The sequence below is a fragment of the Uloborus diversus genome, chromosome 3 (assembly GCF_026930045.1).
Source record: "Uloborus diversus isolate 005 chromosome 3, Udiv.v.3.1, whole genome shotgun sequence".
Taxonomy (NCBI): Eukaryota; Metazoa; Arthropoda; class Arachnida; order Araneae; family Uloboridae; genus Uloborus; species Uloborus diversus.
In genome coordinates, this window is record NC_072733.1 from 42,663,895 (window position 1) to 42,686,328 (window position 22,434).

General features: G+C 31.6%; 1 protein-coding gene across 1 annotated transcript in view; it reads left to right on the forward strand.

Moving 5' to 3' along the window:
* LOC129218717 (uncharacterized) overlaps positions 1-22,434 on the forward strand; it is an 84,172-nt gene that overhangs the window by 19,198 nt on the left and 42,540 nt on the right. The window contains exon 2 of the mRNA XM_054853040.1: positions 13,616-13,707. Within this exon, the coding sequence (XP_054709015.1) occupies positions 13,636-13,707 (72 nt within the window). The 5' untranslated portion in view covers positions 13,616-13,635. The remainder of the gene's footprint in view (positions 1-13,615; positions 13,708-22,434) is intronic.

Consider the following 22,434-nt stretch of genomic DNA (forward strand, 5'->3'; position numbering starts at 1 on the left):
TAAGAAAAAATGATGAATGATGATTCAATCAATTAGTGATTGAGTATGAGATAAAAATGAAAATTCAAAAAGAATATCAATCAGTTATCGTTATAAAAATAGTGTTGTTACTTTATAATATTTAAGACAGATGCGAAGTTGAGGTTGCTGAAGTTAGTGTGATTTGATCTTACTGGGATAAGGATTTATTGTATTCTGCATTTCTTAATGATTTCTTCGCTTGCCATTGAATAATACGCTGCATATCCCAGGTGATATATGAACCACATACAAGAAATCGCTGAATTATATGATAAGAAAGCACGGATATTACGTATAACATGTGGATTTCAATTTTTATTCTTAGTTATGCATTTATATATTTACTTTTAGCATGGTAAAATATGGTAGTATATGGTAGTACATGGTAAAATATGGTATGGTCTATTCTAAATATTTAAAAATATTTCAAGATTGGGGGGAGATTCCACCGTCACGGGTGAGACAAATTGAACTGATTATATATATATATATATATATATATATATATATATATATATATATATATATATATATATATATATATATATATATATATATATATATATATATATATACAGGGGCGGACTGGCCAGGTCGGCTAGTCGGGGATTCCCGACTGGGCCAACTGCTTAGGGGGCCAACTTAAAATAGTTGACTCTTTTTTGTGAAGCAAATTTTCTTTTAAAAATAACTTAATTTCTTGCCTCTCAAATTCACGTCAAAATTGTGCATAAAGTAAAAAATGGTAAAATTTCTACAGAACTGAGATTAATGCTATGCATCAGTGGTGCCCAACCTTTTTTATTTTTACCTCGGGCCAAACCTCATATTAAGAGGGATATCGCGGGTCAGAATAAATGTAATTTTTTTCCTAAATAGAATGGGAAACCAAAGAAAATTAAAGACAATTATAAACCAAAACTTGCTTCCATTATTACTGCATGCATATTTTATTGATACGAACTTTGGATCTGTTTTTTAAAAACCAATACCTATATGACTACTTGGCTTCAAATTTTGCATCTATCATTCCTAAGACCGAATAAAGATGATTAGTACGTTTGAAATTTTTCAGAATATATTTTACGTTTCACATAACATTGAATACAACGGGTCACATAGATCAGCTTCGCGGGCCCATGTGGTCCGCAGACTGTAGGTCGGGCACCACTGCGGTACATGATATTTCAGTCGTAGACCAGCTATCTTTATGCATCCATTTCATGGTGAAATGAATTTAAGGCTAGAATAACTTTTGACAGAAATCAAAAACTTGCTCTCTGCAGCCACGAAAATTGTTGACTGCCCGTTTCGAATTGGGGCAACAAATATAAGAGGACAATATCCTGAATTGCGGGCCAACTGGAAAAAGACAACTGAAACATTCACTATGTACTCAGCTGGTTGTGACAGATTCAATTAAATGCTGTAAGTTGGCAAGAGATTTCATTGGTATATTGTAAATTATCGCTACGAGTACTTTCATTTCAGAATCGCATACGGGGAAGCAAGTCTGGACTACGATAAACTGAATCTGAAACAGGACAAAATTTCAACTCAAAAGGGAGAGCTCCTAAATCTACCATTAATTCCCCAAAACCTTTTTGAAGCCTCGAAGTGGATAAATTTCCTAGGAAAGTCCCAGAATCCTCCCCTTACGTCCTCAAACATAGAGTAGAAAACCTTTTTAGGTCTTCAATTTTGAAAATTTTCCTAGGGAGATTACACGTACTTCAGACTGTGAATGCTTTAGCGTACATACAGTCGTAACGTGCACTATAAAGCCAACAATTGCATTTTTAAATCTTCAATGACAAAAAAGCTCTGGGGACTTTTTGACATTTCTACGTCCTCAAAGATAACCTAAATAAGACTTTCAATCTTAAAAAAGCATCCTTGAACCCTTTAATACCCTAAAAGATTTGAAATTGACTTAAAATTGAGAAAGGTTTTATGATTAAAGATTCGAGGAGGACGAACCTCGCACCCCTTCTCCCATCGTTTCCAAATGAAGCCTTAAGTCGAGGTTTTAGAAAGTCAAATTCGAAAAACTTCGGAAGAGAGTCTCCTGACTCCACTTTTGGTAACGTCAAGGCTTTCTTCTAAAATCACCAACGATAGTCTATATGTGAGGGCTTTGATGCAAGAACCAGGTAAGTCCTCTTTTTTTCTTTTTAAATTTATTTTTGCGTGTGGACAATATAGTTGTTCCGATTGGTGCAACAACAGAACAAAAATATAAGATCAGACCTCTGCTTTTTTGTAAATAATGAAGGAAAGAAAATAGAGTTTCTATTGGACACTGGTGTGTTATTTGTTGGTCTTACCAATAGTGAGTAAGTCTGGACTTACTGGTTCTTGCATCAAGGCCCTCAATTGTCTTTTTTTAGACTTAAATATCGAAAAATTTCCAAAGTCTTCCAACCTTCACCATTCCCTTAAAGTCACTAAAGATGTCTTCTGAAGTTTCACATTTAGAAATTTCCATGGGAGAGTTACGTAACCTTTTTATTTGCTTTATAGCCTAAAATTGATTACAGTTTCAGCAAAAAATGTTTCCCCTAAGACCAAAAAAGGGGCAGTGCGCTTTCAGATAAAAGGACACTTTTTGATAGAAGTTTTGTTACATAAAAAGGGTGCCTTTTTTACTTTTTGGTACACTTGGTATACTAGGTGCATACAATATCCAAGTGTTTTGGATAGTAGTTATTTTGAAAATATTAAAAACTTTTTAATGTTTATTTTCAAAAATAATGCTAAAAACATCAGATATATTCTAATCAGATTTTTGTGGATAAGTGATTGAAACGAGGGAGTGACGTTTCAAGGACAGGTTTGTGTGAATCTTTTCCTTTCGAAAAAAATTGCTCTTGTTAAGTTATGTTGAAACTTTTAAGGGGCAAGGAAAGTTGATTAAGTTAAGTGTCAAAAGTTAGCTGAAAAGCGGAAGGGCAAGGCACACCAGGGAAACCTGTCTCCTTTTCTTTTAATCTTTCCAAACATATTATAAAATTATGTTTTTAAAATTTCAATGTCGAAAAATTCCAAAACAGAGTCGCCGGATTTCCTATAGTAACTGAATGTACTTGAAAGTTGGGTCAAGTAGACTTCAGTTTTGAGATACTTTCAAATGAGATCACTGAACCTCGTTCTTTTTCTAACGTGACCAAAGATAGTTTTGCGTTTTTTTATAGTTCAACGTCGAAAAGTTTTTGTAGAAAGCCCCGATATGCTTTCCTGTTCCATTAAATTTACCAAGAGTAGCCTAAAATTGCATGTCCAAAACTTCACCTTTCGGAGAATTTCCGGGAATAGCTACCGACATTCTATTGTAAACAAAGATAGACTGATACGGACTTCAATTTTGAAAGGAAAAAAAATGGAATTAAAACAAAATCTTGGGTGAAACTTCTTTTCCCTCTCCTCTAAGGTTACCGAAAATTGCTAAATCTAGCTTTTTGACATCAGTTTTGAAAATATAGCTTAGAAGGAAACTAGAACCCCCTCTGCGGATTCTTTTCTCCTTCCTATATAGATCAACCAATTTCGAAATATTTCCAGGGGAGTTTACCTGATTCCTACCTTTCCTAGGTAGGAATCAGGTCCTATCCAATCCTATGTTGTCTAAAGATGTCTTTTAAGACTTGTAACCATTAGTATCCTTCTTTCAAGGCACATAAAAAATGTGCCAGTGTTAGCTTTATTTTACGTTTTACAATTTTCTTTTTTTAGAACTTTAAAACGTGATTTAGAAACTTGAAGGAAAATATGAACTAGCAGTAGTTTAATGTTTTTTCTTGACGTCGGAAGAATCGAGATCCGGCTCTGTTTAATTTCACTTTTTTAATGCACAGAGGTGGACCAAAATACTCCTTTGCCGACTGGGCCAAAGTCAGCCAGTCCGCCCCTGTATATATATATATATATATATATATATATATATATATATATATATATAAGAATCTATTTTTAGCAGACACGTTTTTGAAATATCTATTAGTAACCTTCACCACTAAATGGTGCCACAGTAAAAATCAGCGTCAAATGAGTAAAATTGACGATTTTGTGGGAGAAAGAAAATTTCATGACTCAAGAGTAAATATTTTCTTCATTTTTATTTCATTTTCTTTCTTTGTGTTTGTAAACAGACTGAACAGACATAAACAGACTGTTTGTTAACAGACTGAATTTTATTTTGTTTAAAAAAAAGAAGAACTTTAAATAATTTGCTTAAGAGAAAATAATGATAGCGCATCTAGATTGACCATTATTTTGGTTTTTCTTAAACCGAAAGGTGATTGTACCTTGGAACAGCCAAACATTTTGTTCCTTAGAACACATTCCAAGGTACAAAATATGCATGGTTCTTAATAATTAAGATATGTTTCGGAACATGGAACAACGTTACAATCTTATGTGCTCTTTTAAGCACATTTAATGCTAGGTAATAATTCATAATTCATTATTCAAAATTAATTGTTAATCATTCATGATTTAATGCACTACCATAATTTTTTTTTTTTTGTTGTTGTTGTTTTCGGGTGCAAAAATTGGTTTAAGTATATGCTTGTTTCCTGAATCGTGAAAAGTTTCCCATAGTAGTACAACAGGATGCGTCCCAAGGTACAATAGGATGTTGTACCTCGGGACAGGTTGGAACTTTTACTTCAAATGCCTGGCAACATTTTATTTTCAAACTGCCTGAATTTAAAAAAATATATTGCACAGAAGAATGTTGGGGTATTTTAATGTGACTTTTAGATTCGAAATTTAATTCAAATAATTGACATTAAAAATTAATATATGAAAAGTGTATCAAGGTACAACACTCTGCCCTATATATATATGATTACAGTGATAACCAACGTAAATAAAGCACAAATTTTGAAGAAAATACAGCATATAGCTATTTCACGGCTACAATGGTGCCTCTTCATCAGTGTAAAAAGTTCACCAACGCAACCAAAATTTGCAACAGAACTCAGTTCTCTCACGTAGGTTTTTCATTTTAATCATATTGTAGCACAAAGCTTATATGATAATTTTTCATATAAAATGTATATATATATATATATATATATATATATATATATATATATATATATATATATATATATATATATATATATATATATATATATATATATATATATATATATATATATATATATATATATATATATACAGGGTGTTCCGTATTAACCTGCAAGAATCTTTATTTTCGCAACAGTTAGTCCTAGATGTATACTTTCAAATGAAAAAATGTTCAAAATTAGATGCAGACTTAATATATGGAAAGCTTGAAGCAAAAATAAAAATGAGTCAAAACATACAAAACTTAACTTTTTATACGGACCCGAGATCCCCCAACTCATATTTAGGAAAATAATCTCCAGTGAAAACTATTACTGACATAAAAAACTTGACATTTGTGCAACGAAAACTCAAGGAGATATTCCAGTTCAAAGGTTTTAGGGACCATACAGAAGATGCCATTGGAACTTATCGCCTTTTCAGAAGAATGACAGGTCGTCAAACTAAGAAGAACAAGGTTTTTATATTTTTCATTGCTATTCGAAAATAAATGCAAATGATATTCGTTTTTACGCGCAAAAACGCTCTACAAAACATCGAACAATTTGAAGTCACACTATGCGCACATATAATTTTTAACACTTGTTAACCGCTATATATTTCCCCCAAAAGGCAAAGGATTAACGGCGAGTGAAAAGTGGTGTAAGTTAAAAAACGCAGCGTTTCATATCTCGGTGAATATTGGTTGTACTAATTTAAAACTTTTTTGGGTTGGAATCATTTTTCAATGTAGATTATTTCCCTATGTATGAGTTAGGGGACCTGGAGCCCATATAAAACGTTAAATTTTGTTATTTTTGACTCATTTTTATTTTTGCTTCAAACTTTCAATATCTTAACTCTACGTCTGATTTTGAACATTTTGCAATTGTAAGTACGCATCTAGGACTAACGGTTGCGAAAATAAAGGTCTTGCAGGTTAAAACGGAACACCCTGTATATATATGTGTGTGTGTGTGTGGAAATTATATTTCTTTCCCTTTTCATCGAACATTATCTGGAGAAAATCATTTTCTAATTCCGAAGCTTTTGATGTGTGTTTTTTTTACCCCCAATTATCTGCCGTTCCTCTAATAAATGCTAATTTGCATTCCATACACAATCCAGACTCCAGACGTCCGAAACAATATAGATTGCTTTTGCCGGAAGTAATTCAAACACTTTATAATTATTTATATAAAATGTATTCACTTTTAAGTAATCCTCTAAGGATTCTCCAATAAGAATTTAGTGCATATATTTAGCCGTAATAATGTTAATTAATTTGGTTTCAATCACTCTATCATACAATTGTAAAGGCGCTATGGATATTGTCTGTTATCTTCTATTATCTGATTATATTAAAAAAAAAAAAGACTTGTCCCCATTCTTTCAGCCTTTTATTATAGTAATGAAAAGTCTTAAGTTTTTTTCCTCTTAGATAAGGTGTGAATATGAAAGAATAAAATTATAAATTGGAGATTTATTGAAGATGATTTATTTACTTATTTATTTAAAAAATAGACAAGTGTTTTAATATTGTTTCAATGACTAGTAGTTAACAATATTTCACAAGACTAATTCTATTTGTTGAACTTCTAATGAATTGTTTGAACTAGTTTAATATATAAAATACGAAAGTTAAGCTTATAAGATAAATCCAACGATGATAGGCCTCTTCAGGACATTAAGTCAGTTACAATAAAAGTTTTCAAGAGTTGTGTCATAAGATTATTTATGCATCATTATTCGAACCTTCAAACATCTTTATTAAGTATAAAAAGTGTACCTGAATTGCCAAAAAAAAAAAAAAACTTAAATCTTTCACCTTCTTTTTGCTCCAGTAAAGGGCATAATAAATTTTACACGTTGAATTTGTTTCAATGTGGTTTCCTCGGAAGAGCGGTAGCAGTGATTACTTTTGTGAGAACCGTTGAACAAAATATGATAAGAGGAAAAAATTTTAAGCTATATATTTATTTAAAATGACATCTTGGAGTACTACTGCCCTCACATTAAGATAGGGAGCAAAATTTAACATTACGTGGCTTCCAATTTTTACTTTGAGCTACGTTACTCGTTATAATTCAATTTGCAGCAGTAATCATATCGTTTAAAATTACTAAATTTTATGAAGAAACACTTTTGTTTTGCGTAGATTAAACATCATCCAGTGTCGAAATAGGCATAATTTGCGAAAAGTAAAAATCATACTGAACCCATAACCATAAGTAGTCAGATTTTAAAAAAAATAACAATGCTAGTTATCCGCTGAAGAATTTCATATTGTTATTCAGTAAATTTAAAACCTAGTGAATTTCATATTATAAAAAAAGTTTTGGTTTGAAAATTAGTGAGGCATAGAAGAGGAAAATCAAAAATTAAATTTTACAGGAGAAGCACAAGAAGTGTTGATGGTCCAATATCGAAATGAATATTCACCACCTTCTGGCATGGGCAAAAAACTAAACGTATATGGCAAGTTAGAACTTAACTCTTTTTTCAAGTCAGTGGCGTCGATTTGTTTCAGTGAAAAAAACCACGGTTTAGGAATTTTCGGCACTTACCTAATTTTCATTATCAACGCCTTAATTGCGAAACTGTAAACAAATGGGCAATATAAATATTTTGGAAGTTTTAAATTCTAAACATTTATGATAAAAATAAAAAAAACTTTCTGATGCTAAAAAATAGAAAACACTGTCTCTCTTGACCTCGAGGAACCGAGGAACAGTTGGAACTTAAGTAGGCACTTCCTTCTCTTACTAACAAAAACTATCACAGCTGCTTTAGTTAGACTTTTTAAGGACATATGTCTGTTCGTCTTCTGGCGTCTAATTGTATGTACTCTACAAAACATCGTTTTTTAATTCAAAGATTTATAGAATCACTGCATTCATGATCTTGAAACGTACTTTTTTTTTTCAATTTTTATATTGACTAAGTACTAGGACTATATATTTGATTGTGGTATTAAGTAACCGTGTTATTGTAGTTAGGGTTATAACTTAGACAGAAGTTTAATTAATGTTGAAACATTTTATTAACACAAAGGGTAAAATATAAAGGCATCCATCCTGAAAACTTGCTCAAGAAGACCACTCGCTCAGTGAGCTAACGGACAAATTTCAAACGGTTGACAAATTTTAAATACGCGATTATTTTTTCTAGCAATTTGCAGGTTTTTTATGATTGAAGTTCGAATTCAAATGGTCATGGAAAAAAACTAAATGACATCAAACTTAGTAATAATTTACCGAAACTCATGGCATTTCAGTTTTACAAAAAAAAAAAAAAATCCCAACTGACAACCAGCTGGCAATGGCGCTGATGCAGTATTGCTAAACAAAACAGGAAAGCATCCTATTAAAAACTTTCAATCGTCCACAAAGCCAGTTTTCGGTAATAATATAAACATCTCTATTGACCATATCATCCTTTCCGAAGCGCAGTAATTGAAAACGCAAAAGCGCCGTTTAACTGGAATTTAAAAAGGAAAAAGGTCAATGCCACACTGAGCATACTTTGATGCATACTATTGTAAGCTAGACTATTTACATCCGGTGTTGATTTTATAAACATGTTTTAAAGTATCCTAACTTTTTGTAAATTGCTGCCTCTCCTGACAACGTTCGAGACAGGGTCATTTCACGTCAAATCGCCTAAAGCCATGTGCCGTCATGTCTCAAATTTTTTCCATTAGTTTTTTACAAATAGATATCTATGAGAAAAGCCTAAATTATTTTTTTTTTAGATTTTTTGAATGAAAATTACGTTTTGGAGAATTTTTTCAAAAATTCGATTTTTGATCATTTTTCGGAGTCGCTGTTTTGGCATAAATTTAGAAAACCTCTCTAATTTCTTTATTTTTCAACTAATTAAGCTGAATTTGGTATCAATTTCAAGCTAATCCTTTTCTCTTTCATTGTGAATGGCAGAAAGTATTCTGTCAATAGTTGTGTGTTGCCACTCTTTATCTAAAGTCAGTTTTTATGTTTTTTCAATTGGGAGAATTAATAAGTCATATCTCCAGAGTACCTACTACGATCTGCATCAAATTTTATTTGTATCATATTTAAATCATTCTCTTGCTATGAAGAAAAAAGTAGAACTGTAATTTTTGTTGTTTTGAAATAAAAAAATAAAGTTTGTTTTGCAGAAAATACAAGTTTTCTATTACTTTAAATCCCTTTTAAGCTTAAAAAAGGCCAAAAATTTTTCAGAACAATTAATACTGGACTGTCAAAGGATTTGTATCAATAGTTAATCGCTAAAAAATTGTTTATTTTTGAAAAGAATTGTGCAAAAACCTCCTTTCGAACTTCGCAAAAATAAATAAATAAATAAATAAAAAAGACACTTTTGATTGAAAGTATACTAAATATTAAGAATAATAATTTGAAGAATAGTATAAAAATAGTTTAAATGGAATCATTTTACTTTTTTCCTTTTGCATTAAAGGATAGAATAAAAAAATACTGTTGAAAATTTTTGAATACTAATTTAAAGGTTCACTATTAAGTCGAAGTTTTAATGAAACCCTCAAAAGGGGATCTGTAGGAACTAGCTGAAAATTTCAAAATGAGAATAGCTGCGTTTCTCTGATAATGATCCAATAATCTAAAAACACTGTTGTCGGTGGTCAGTGACAATTCATACTGACGTATTTTATAGCTTAAACTGGGACAATGCTTATTGTTACTTTCGTCACAATTATTATTACGAAATCAATAATTGTTTATTTAAGCAAGAAGCGGAGTAAAATCCCTGTACGCTGACGGTCCTCTTTGTCTAAATACCATTCATTAGACAGAAAAGCGAGAAACCTTGGTTTTCAGAGTTATTCGTCATCAAAATTGGGTCACTGTTAACAATAAATTTAAATATATTTTTAAAATCTACATGTTTTCTCAACAGTATTAGATCTGCATTGTCGCCACGGAAGAACAATATGCTTTTGTTTCATAATTTTGACAAGAAGGGAAAACATGAACTTTGGGGCGTTAGATCAATGTAGTTTGAGTAGTTAAATCAATATACTAAAGCACTATACATCGTTTTACTTTTACTTTTTGTTTTAATGTGTTTCAGAAAATCCAAAAATGAGCATGAGGAGAGTTCCGAAGAAGAGCTTGTTTTTGAACACTCTGATAACCTTTTTTAAAAGCTAGACTTACTGAAGTTTACTAATTTTTCAAGAAACGAATTAGTTTTAGAATAAGTTAAACTTCGTATAAATAACTTTTTTTTTTTTTTTTTTTGTAATGCGATATACTTTGCAAGTTTCGTGGCTTTTTTTTTTTTTTTTTCATATTTTCTGAAAATATTGTTTAAAAATAACTTTTTTTTACGAGAAACAAATTAATTTCCCCAGAAAATCACCGATTCTTAAATACTGCTAATCAGGACTTAATTTATAAAGCAATATAATGGAAATTTTGTCACTGCTCATTAAAACAATATAAATTCTGAAAACTATAGGGCACCTGTTTTTTTTTTTTTTTTTTTTGTAAGAAGTTATGCTTTGTTCCTTTTTTCCGGAAAAATAATTAAATTTTACAATGAAATAACAGACGGTTAACTCCTAAATTGGATATATTCACGTCTACAGACGAAGCGAAGGTTAAATATTTACTATTTACTACTACGCAATAAGTCAGTTAATCAAAAAGAGGGAGTTTATTTCAAGGGATTCGATCGATTTTGTATCTATTTATTTGCGACATCGAGCAGTAAAGTGATTGCAAACTTAAGAGATTTTAACCAAAGAACGCAATGAAAAGGCTCTACTATTTTAATAAATGAAAGTTGATGGATATATACAGTGGCTCCGAAAAGTGTTCGTACACTTTGAAATTTTTTAGTCAAACCAAAATAACTCGAAACTGAATTCGAATATGAAGTCCAATATTTTTTCACGTCATTCCTATGTCATTCTAAATACAACCCATTGGTTTTTTCAAAATATTGACAGATCTTCTTTTTGAAATGGGTCAAAGAACGAAGAGAAAGAGAAATAACACGCCACAAAAGTCATCGTATACACTCAAATATTTTCGAATAAATTCATGATTAAAATTATCATATGCCGTTTTATTAATATTCTTGCATTGTGTTGACCCTTATAAGTCATTTGGCTTTAATTTTTTGTTTATTTATTCCTTAATATTGTGCTTATTACTATAAAATCGCTGGTATTCGTAAAAAACCCGCAAACACCATTCAAAATTTGAATTTTTTTTCCCACAGTAGCGGTAAATTGGTTTGAAATGTCTCTAAATTAGTTAATTTATTTGTTTGTATAGTAAAGTGCTTGATAAAATGCTTTAAAGAAAGGAATCGGACCGAAAACAAGGTAAGAAAAGGTCAATCAGCAAAGTTGACAAAACGTGATCGGAGATTTAAAGTTAAAAAAATTATGAAAAATACACATTTGAGTGTTGTAAAAGTTTCTACGGAGTTGAAAAAAAATTACGTTTAATTTTCACCTAAAATTTTTTGCCAAGTTCTCTGATAGCTGGATTAAATGGGGCCTCTTCCCGCAGAAATTTTCTTGATCGTGCGAAAAATAGAAAGCTTACGCTTTTCGTCGCAAAATCAATGATAAATAAGCTCAAAACATTTTAGAATTACATCTAACTTACAGATAAAAATAAATTCAACATTTTTGGTTAAATTGTTGTATAATTGTAAGTAGAAGAAAAAATTAGGAGCTTAATCTCAAGAACTTAGTTGGATCAGTTAATCAGGACGGTGGAGGTGTTCTAGTGTGAGGGTGCATATCAGCATTAGGACTTTGTAGTTTGGATTTTTTTGATGAAATAATGAATCATGCTGTTCCTTTAAATATTTTAAAAACCAATTTTGAATTCTTAGCCAAAAACTTGGTTATTAGAAACAACTTTGTTTTTTTATCAAGATAACGATAAGAAGCACACGGTTTTCAACGTTTGCGTCTTGTGCTTTAAAAATTGTCCGAAAGTTTAGAAAATACCACTTCAATCTCCAGATTTGAACTTAATGTAACATATTTAGAGATATCTGGAGGCTAGATTAAGAAAATACGGCTTTGAAACGAATATAGAGCTAGAAACAGTAAGACTCGAAGTATAGTTGAATACCTACTCTGAAATTACGCAAAAAAAGAAAGAGAAAAGAATGAAATCTATTCCCAGACGTTTAAAAGGTGCTGAGGATACTGCATGATATTCTACTAAGTAATAACTTAATAAAAAGTTAGATTAATTCAATAATAATAGACATTTTATAAAGTGTACGAAGACTTTTGTGAGATAAAATTTCCGGTATTTTTTGGTTTTTGATTTTTTTAAAATTAAGTTTTAATATTTTTTAAAAACTTTTCATGTAGTTTTGTTAAACATTGATCATAGATCTTATAATTAAATATCTATTCCGAAATATTAATTCTAACTAATGGATTGGGGCCTACTTCGTTGAAAGTCGTAGGTGTACGAAGACTTTTGGGAGCCACTGTAATTTTAAATGTGTACGATTTTAACTGATATAATTAAGAATAAGAAAGACAAAAGTGGTACACAAAATTAATAAGTTATTAATATTAGTAATAAAAAATGGTTCTGAGTATCTTGATAATAGTAAGGGTGGTGTTTAATTTGTAATTAAGTAGTGATATCAGCAATAGTACTAAAAATAGTAGTAATAATTTTCGGAACGACTTTTTTATTTATTTATTTTTTTAAAGCTTTTTTATTTATTTATTATTTTTATTTTTAATGTAGCATGGGACTATAAAATATTTTCTGCTTCCTAAGGACTAAATAACTTAAGTGAAATACTTTTCAAACGCAAGTAACCTGTTTAGTCATAACTCTTCTGAATTTTTCAAACGCATGGAACCTTTTTATTCATAACTCTTCTCGTTAGAAACGACTGCGTTCAAAATCCCAAAGGAGGCACTCAGACAAAACGACATATTGAAAATCAAAGGTGATTAATGCAGATAGCAACATCATGCATAAAATCTTATGTACAGATTTAGCTAGGAATTTCTTTTCAAGGTGAAAAAATACTTCTTGAGATATTTTAAAGGAGTAAATTCACTTTGAAGGAGTAAAATATATGAAAACATTGAGCGAGGGATGGCAGGGACCAAAATAATTATTTGCATAAAAAATCAACTTTCTAAGAAGGAAATTTAAGATAGTAGGGACAGAAGAGAGTGCTCTGTTGTGAATTTTAACATTTAGAATGTTTGACGTTTCACAAAGAAATTGTTCTTCAATGCATAGATCTGGTGTTTTCTTGAACTTTTCTTAGCATTGCAGTGATAATATTATCAAGACGAAAAAAAAAAATATCTAATTGTAAACTCTCAAATATATAATCTTTAAAAAAAAAATACTTTCAAAAGTGTAAATTTAATGTCCGGTAAGGTTTAAAAAAATGTTCAGGTTTTATTTTTACAAACGTAAATAAAATATCTAAAATATAAGTATAAAGTTTATTGAATTTCCTATTTTAATTATTTCCTATATTTCAGGTAAGCGACTGTCATAGGCAATGCCTTTCATAGCGGACGACAACCTGTGGTGTCAAGATGCAACGGGAAAGATGGTAGATCTGTCATGGCTTGTAAGTACATTCACCTTTTTTTCTTTGATTTTTACCTTGGCTCGATGTTTAATGTTAAGGGACATATTTTACAAGAAGCATTAGTGTTCGAAAACAAAACAGTTCCTTTTTTAATTTATGTTTCTAGGCGAATTCAATATTAAACGTAATAATATAAAAAAGCAGATGGGTAATTCTCGCGGAAATGGTACAAATCATGTCTGACAATTTGGATTGTTATAATCAATTTTGATTATTACGTACTACCAATTAATAACGTAATGGTTCTCCATATAATTGCGTGTAATCAAGTATCAATTGTTTGTAACGTAAGTAATTTATAAAGTGTTCGAAAATATTTTTCTTTGGAACAAGAAGTATTATATTGCATGTCACAACTTTAACCCATTAGGACTTAAAACATGATTTAAGTTTGCGCTGAAATGCAACAACATTAGAAATTATCAGTTATGTTATGTATTTACTCAGGGGCGTAGCTAAGGGGGAGGGTTTGGGGACAACCCCCCCCCCCCGAAATGTTTGTCCCAAAAAAAAGGAGAGAGAAAGAAAGAAAAGAGAAGAGAAAGAAAAGAGAAGAGAAAAAAAGAGAAGAGAAAAGGAAAAGAAAAGAAAAAAAAATCAATTTTTTTTTTCTGAATAACAGTGATCAAAAATTCACTTCGCTCCCCCCACGCGAGTGCCATTGAAAATCAGCTCAATGAGTGACCCTCAAGACGCCTCACTCCTCACTGTGCTGCAACATTTTTTTGATAATTGAGTGAAATTTCACACTTCGCTTTAGAAATGAGATTGATTTGTTAAATCTACGTATATGTAGCCTTTTTTTTTGTCATAGATTCTGAAAATTGTTAAGTATGTTTAAATTTATGAGCGGCGCAGTGGGAATATTACATACAGTTGAATCTGTACGTTTCGAATTTCACAGGAAGGAAAAAAAATCGAGATAAAGAGGTTTTAAGATACGGGGGCTTTAAGAAACTTTATAGAAATTCGGAATATGATGGTGAAAATTTGAAATCGATACTATAGACAACATGGGCTCTTGATCAAAATTCCTCTGTATTAGTTTTGTTAGGTCTTTATTCTATTATTACATTATTAAGTGTTTCATTGCCAGTTTAAGGAAACATTTTGACAGTAAAAGAAACTTTGAGCATATCTTTTTGAAGAAAACGTCTTTTATTGCTTTTTGGTGTCTGATTTTTTCTTTTTCCTGTTTTTTGATTATTTATCCTCTTGAGGTTAGCAATTGCTGCAAATCTAACCTGGCCAATATTCTAGGATTTTCCTTTTTTCTTTACTTGAAAAAATCTTAAACTTTCTTTTCCCTCCTATCATCTTGGTTTTCTTTAAGGAATCATAATTTTAAGAAAGAGAGCGATCACAGAACAGTACTAAACCAGATAACAGAGCAAAATGACTTTTAACTTGAATGACCTTTAACCATGAACTTGAAATACTCATCCATAATGCAACTAATACTCAACCTGTGAATTTCACCCCTTTACTCTTCTTCCAAGAAAGTGCTCGAAACGACTGTCCTGTCGTTAATCTTCCTAGAAAACCTATTCGTGGAACGCATTTCTCCTTTTTTTGCCCCCTCAGCCCTTTCTGTTTCGAGTTGAAGAAAATGCTTTTGCTTGCTGCTCTGAAGATCATTGGGCTTCGAATCCGAAAATGATAGCATAGCCGGAATTCGAGACATAAGGTTTTTGTTGGCGTTGTGCTGTCATAGTCAAAACGGCCTTTGCTAACCAGAAAATCCACCGCAATCACATAGATTTGTCGAAAATGTCAGCCAGTATTTACTGCGTATTCTTTTAAAAACGTGCAGTCTGAACTATTTAGAATAGTATATTCTAAGTGAACGTTGTTGTATAATGAAGCGAGCAAAACCGATAACAAGCTTTTTAACCCCCCCCCCCCCTCCCAAAAAAATGTAAATAACGAAAATGGTTGCTCTAAAAAGAGAAAGTTAACGTCCTCTGAAGAAAACGAAGTACAGTCTGCTGAAGCAGCATTAATTCCATCGAACCCTTCTGAAGGAAATTTTAATTTAAAAGAAAAACTGCATAGCATTACAGGAATAAAATGTTTAAAAACGAAATGAATCTAGACTGTTCTGTACTATTTCTGTTAGCTTGGTTTGCATTAAAAAGTAGAAAATAAACAAGACTTCTGTTTATAACACTCGAAAATTGCTGTTGCTCTCTCAAATAGATATTTATGTAAATTCTAAAGCAGGTAATAAAATTAAAAATAAAAACTTGAAAGGAGAACAGATGGTATGCAGCTTTGTGCAAATAACTTTCTACCGCCTATATTTCTTCCCTCTTTTTTAATTCAAATTTTATTAACTGCTTTAGAACTAGCATAAATGTAAATACATATAAAAAGCAACATATAAATATAACGATATGAAAAGTTATTTCATTTTTTGCAGGTTATATTCAAGAAGTCTTTTTTTATTTTATTTCATGCTTTTAGTGCGAACCAATTTAGTAAAAATAGTCTGACCACCGATGAGATTGAAAATCAAACATCCAGTTCACAGGCGGAAATGGATCCATCTATTAGCTTTCAGGGATGCCAGCTTTTGTAGATGTGTGTTAGCCTCTAAATTAAGCAGTCACACTGAAAATGAACGGAACACGCTCATCAGATATTTGATTTTCCCCCTGATTTGGATAGACTGGTTTTGACTAGAGTTGTTGCTAGAAAGTTTCACTTTAAATTAAATGGAGAAAAAGGAAAAAAAAAAAGGTAATTTTCCAAAACATTACAAAAAGTAAATAAATAAAAAAAGTTCTTTGATTTTGTTTTGTTTGACACAAGTATCGAACTTGGGGCACCCCATTCCAAAGTATGTAAAAGATCACACACACACACACACACACACACACATATATATATATATATACATATATATATATATATATATATATATATGTATATATATATATATATATATATATATATATATATATATATATATATATATATATATATATATATATATATATATATATATATATATATATAAAATAAAAGAAGTAACCCCCCCCCCCGAAAGTCGGGTCTAGCTACGCCTCTGTATTTACTTAAAAATAAAATTCCAACAAAACTTGAGAGAAAAAAAATATGCCCTGAAGATAATTACTTTTTAATAAGGTCGCAACATTTTCTATGTTTCACATTATTTACTTATGTTACAGCCTTTTCGAAAATAAAATAATCTGATAATATTTTTAAGAAGACTAAGTGTTATAACTTTCGTGGTTAGTTTACTACATTAAAATCTACAGTTAACAAACTAGGTGAGCCTTTTTTTCCCCGATAGTTAATTTTAACTGTTGAATGTCCACTTTGGTACAGTTGCGTTAATGATTTTAAAAAGTTCTTTTTTTTTTCTTGAAATTTCAGAATAAGTTTCAGGATCATTATTTCATTTTGTGCTTGATTTGTAACTGTAACTTAATGATTAGAACAATTTTTCATGGATTATTTGTCGACTCTATTACACGAAGTGGTCAAAATATGTAAAAACCCTTCATATTTTACCTATGTACAAACCAATGATACTTTATTATACACAAAAAAAGAAATGAAGAATCAATTTTTAAAAAAATGTTTAGTTGGCCGATATTATTATTGATAAAGAAAGTTCATCATTGTGGGACTATTTTTGTGAGAATGACCCATATTTATATTGTACTTAATTTTACGTCTAAGAAAATATTGCTCAATTTCTTACTATTACAGTTGCTCTAAGTTCCGCGATAGATTCTGTAACTCTGTTGTAATTGAACTCAACACTAAATGAGCGTTGGTTGACTAAGATCTAAATTTGCACCAAGACACATCTTGACACCGGAACAATTTAAATAAATACGGGATAATTGAAATAAACAAGAAATAAAAGTACTGCAAATAATTGAGTTTATTTCTTGGGAAACGATATGGACTTTGTCAGTTGCTTGTGATAATACGCGTGATAGAGTTAACGTAAACCGTGCATTGCCTGTTTTCAAAATATAGTTCGCGTCTCTTAGAAGCAGCACACCATGCTGCTCAAACCAAGACTTACCTCACCTTAATTGCTTTTAAAACAAACTGATCACTAAAACAGTTAACAAAACTGAGGCACTGAGAAGCAAAGGGATATAAGTGGACATTCTTAAGTTTAAAGTTCAGACCCTCGGTAGACTTTCATTGAAAGTTTTTTTCTAAACCATGCTGTAGAGCAGCAGGAGAGTTTCTTCTACCATTTGTACTGGTTATCTCCAAATTTTTAATCTTCGCACTTACATGCCTTTGCTTCACACTGCCTCAACGTCGTACCTGGGAGGTAAATGGCACTATGTCACAAAAACATAAGTTTCAATGATATGTGTTCAAATCCCTTTTACCTCAAAACTATCATATGAAATGTGCTACCAAGTACTGTTTTCCCTTTCTAATCTTGATTACTCTTAGGAACTGGACAAAGTGCTTTTTACCCCTGAATAGAGTACAATAAGTTGAGTAATGCAGTCTTTAGTTCTCTATTTTGCAAAAAAAAAAAAAAAAAATGGATATAGTGATATTTATGTATTTCTGCCTTAGCCCTGGCTTACGGTTGTAGCTTACTGCAAAATAGTGATCTTTGCTTGCCAGAATTTGAGCAATAAACTCGTGGACACGTGTTTCGGGCCTATAAAGAATACCTTAAACATGTGTGTGCATTTTTCTTGTTATTTGTGTATTTTAAACGTTTTATTAATTTTAACGTTTTCCACAAATGTATGCATTTTCATTATACAGGCTATTTATAAAGTTTTGCATTGATAAAGAACATTGTTTTTAACTGTTTCGTATTTTTATTTTTATTTATTTTTTTATATCCTTATCTCACAAAATTTTTAAAACAGCATTAATATATTTCTACGTGTGCAACTTTTGTACTGAGAAGATCTGGATGAAATTCAACTTTGCATCATCCACTAGCGCAGCCTGACTTTACTTTTTGAAGGGTAGGGTTTTAGTTATAACTGTCCTTACGTGGATGAAAACTGCCAATATGTGTTAAATCCAAGGGCTCTGGAGGTTTGATCTTCAAAGCCCCTTCCCTGGAACTTATTTAGCATACACTGTTAAAACTACAGGTTGCATTCGGCACCTTTCAAGGGTGAAACGCTTGTTCGCCAGCGGCACCTAATACGGAGCCGAAATTGCACCTCTAACTAGGGTGAAAAACAGGCACCTTTTAAAAAATAGGCAGCCGGGGTGAAAAGAATGAACCTACGGAGAGAGGAATGGCACCCTTACTGTAGATCCTCCTCCCCCCTCCCCCGTATTGTGTGCTTTTTTGAATATAATTGTGTATTTGTTTTTTTAATAGTTTTGTTTTGATTCATGATAGTCTAAGTTTTGCACACTTTTCACATTGCATGAATTCAGAACTGAAAATGATTAAAACTTGTAATTACAGCATTTGATCATATTTCAGAGTTTTCAACATAGTTAAGGAGTGTTCATTGTTTCAATTCATCTGATCGTTTTCTACATCAGTGTTTCTCAACCTCTTTTGACCCACGGGTCGGTAAAAGCAAATGAAAAACATTGCGGACCTGTGAAATTTTTATCCTTTTCTTAAAAATAAATAATAATTATTATAATAATTCTCGGGGTGGTAAAAAAACTTGTGAAAAAATTCTGAGTACTGATAAGTTTTTTTGTTTACAAAGTAATATTAACGAGCTGATGTGTGCCTCACATGACTTCCTTTTACTCCATTTTAATGTCATTTTCCCATTATTGGCAATTTTAATGTGATTCAATAGTTTAATCTCTAAATATTAAAAACGATGGCCAAATTAAAACCAGATAAAAAAAAATCGCCAAATTTTCCGCCAAGTTGGCGACAAAACTTGGCGACCAAAAGACTGGCGATATATCGCCAAGTGTCCGCCAAATTGTAACACCACTTAAGTTTGCATTGATATTAACAATGATTTCCCCCCAAAAAGGTGCAAAAGACCCCCTTAGGAACATCCGAAAGCAACCAAAAGGGGAGGTGCACAACTAGACCCCACTACGAGTCTATGTACCAAATTTCAACTTTCTAGGACATACCATTTTTGAGTTATGCGAGATACATACGCACATACGCACATACACACATACGCACATACACACATACGCACATACATACAGACGTCACGAGAAAAGTCGTTGTAATTACCTCGGTGATGGTCAAAATGGATATTTCGCGTGTCTATACATTCTTAGGCACTTTTCCGCATGTGGTCGAATCGAAAAAAAAACTCAACATTCATTTGGGGGTGAGCAAAATGGAAATTAAGGGCGATTTTTGAGTGAAAATTTTTTCGCGAATACAATACTTCCTTTTTTGTAAAAGGAAGTAAAAATGAATAAAACAATAAATATCTACAGACTTGATTTGGTATCAAAGAGTTGTCACAAATATATTTAAAGTTAAAGACGAGTAATTATTTCAATAATCACAGTTAAGTTAATGATCATTTGTGAGAAATTACCGCACCGAAAGTAAAGTGTAGATGTACTTATGAATTATTTACATGAAGAGCCAAAAATATTCTGGGATATTAAAGTTACGGAAAAACAAAATCCTTTCTCGAACGTTAAAAATTTCAATCAAGAGTAACAATAAAATAAAATGCATATGAAATTTTTCGACAGTTGAAAAACCTAAAGAAATAAGAAATTCCTAACGCTAACGAAATATTAAACGCTAACAGGAAATGATTCAAACACTTGAACGAAAAAGAAAAAAAAAAGCTAGACGGAGAGAGATTTCTTTTTTATTTTTTGCGCTCGCTGTAGTGTAATAATCTACGAAGCACAAGAATCATTTTTATTTAGGTTCTCACTTGTTGATTAGTGATAAATTGCGGTTATTATTTTGGTGATTAAATGTTGCTTATCGAGTACTCAAGAAAATAATGATAGATATATTTAGTAGCGTTTTGAATGATGGACATTTCAAGACAGTAACGGTCAACTGAAAATCAACAACTAACGGTACTACGGTATCGTAACTGACTAACGGTAACTGAAAAGCATTAAACGTACTTTTAACTATGTTTGGAAGCCCTAAAAGCTACAAAGTGATCAAAAGCTGTACTTACTTGTTATTTTAAAAGAATTATCCTAGAAAAGTTGAGATTTAATCCAAAATTGTACTTCATTCAATGTGAAAGACATAGAAGCCACGCATAGATACAACCTATCATTCGTCCGCCATACTGAAGTGGTTGAATGTTGAATGTATGCCCGAAGCGCTTGCGCCAGCAAGTCATTTTGCGATTGCTTGCTGTTTTGGCACCCCTGTCTACGATTGTCTGCTGTTTTCGCACCCCTGCTCTACTTCCTGGCTAGTATTGCACCCTTGGGCCCCATGCTTTCACCTTAGGGAGAATATATTCACTCGTCTGGAACCTCTGGTTATAACAGTGTACCTGCTTTTACCGATGATATCGCATCGATATTTATTTCCTTTAATGTGTCAAGATTGAGAACTAGTGGGCAAACACTTGATCTTTGACAAACCCCTTGAGGTAAAAGAATGCACTGAGTTTTTTTCTTGCATAAACACCATTTTCAGTTTCCGATGTTAGTACCTCTTACATCACTGTGGCTACGATTGTACCTATGAGACAAAACTATAGAAGAAAAGCACAAAAAAGAAAGCATGATATACATTTTTAAAAAAAAATCTTCATCGTGAAAGACTTTATAAACATCCTAAATGATTAATTTACTTGCAAATTTAAAAGCTTTACTTGATTAACTAAAGCTTAATGTGGTTTTATTTAATCCTCTTTAAGGGTTAAACTTATGCATTTTCACATCACATGAGACAGGGATGAACCATCATTCTCGATCTTATTATATCAAACTTAGTTAAATAAATTACATATTTTCCGGATCAGCTAAGATAAAGCTACGCACAATCGAAAGATTTCTTTACCCCTATGTATCCCAAATTCAGGAATTCCGTCTCACACTGTGAGCACCGAAATCCACCTCAAATAAATAATTTGCAGTTGCAGTATATTGAAAAACTTTTGCAAAACTTGTCAAAGCTTGTTGAGCTCTATATCTAGTTTCACGTCAGGTGGGTGATAAAGTTAGTTTTATTTATTGTTATATTTATTGTTTCATTCAATTCAGTTGCCGAAAGAATAGCAAAACCCGACAGAGAGTAACCACAGTAGAAACGAAATGTGATTGCTGTTTTATTTATTTATTTATTTATTTTAAGAGACGGGGGCAAAATAGCCAAGTTCAATCTCAAAAACAAGACGTTTAATTGTGTTGTTAGTGTTATTATTGTTTAAAAGATAAAAAGAGTCGAGAGAACGACCTTTCTTTTTTTTCTAAAATAGTTATTTTTATTAAACCAAAAAACCTGAAAATGAGAAAATATCCATTCAAATACTTTCAGAGATTGAGCTATTATATTTTCCAACGATGTAAGTATAAGAAAGCGTAATCTTAGAAAGAAAAGAAATAATTTCGTAAAATTGACTCCTTTGCCGCTTTCAGATTGTTAGGTGGTTAGGCGTAGTCGAAAGCAAAGAAAAGTATTCAATTTGAAGCTTCTACTGTTTTTAATATTTCAGCATACATTTTGCATGATTAATAGCCAGGAAATTAGGTAAGAATGCAGGGGAACTTTGTTCTAAAAATATTTGATTTCTT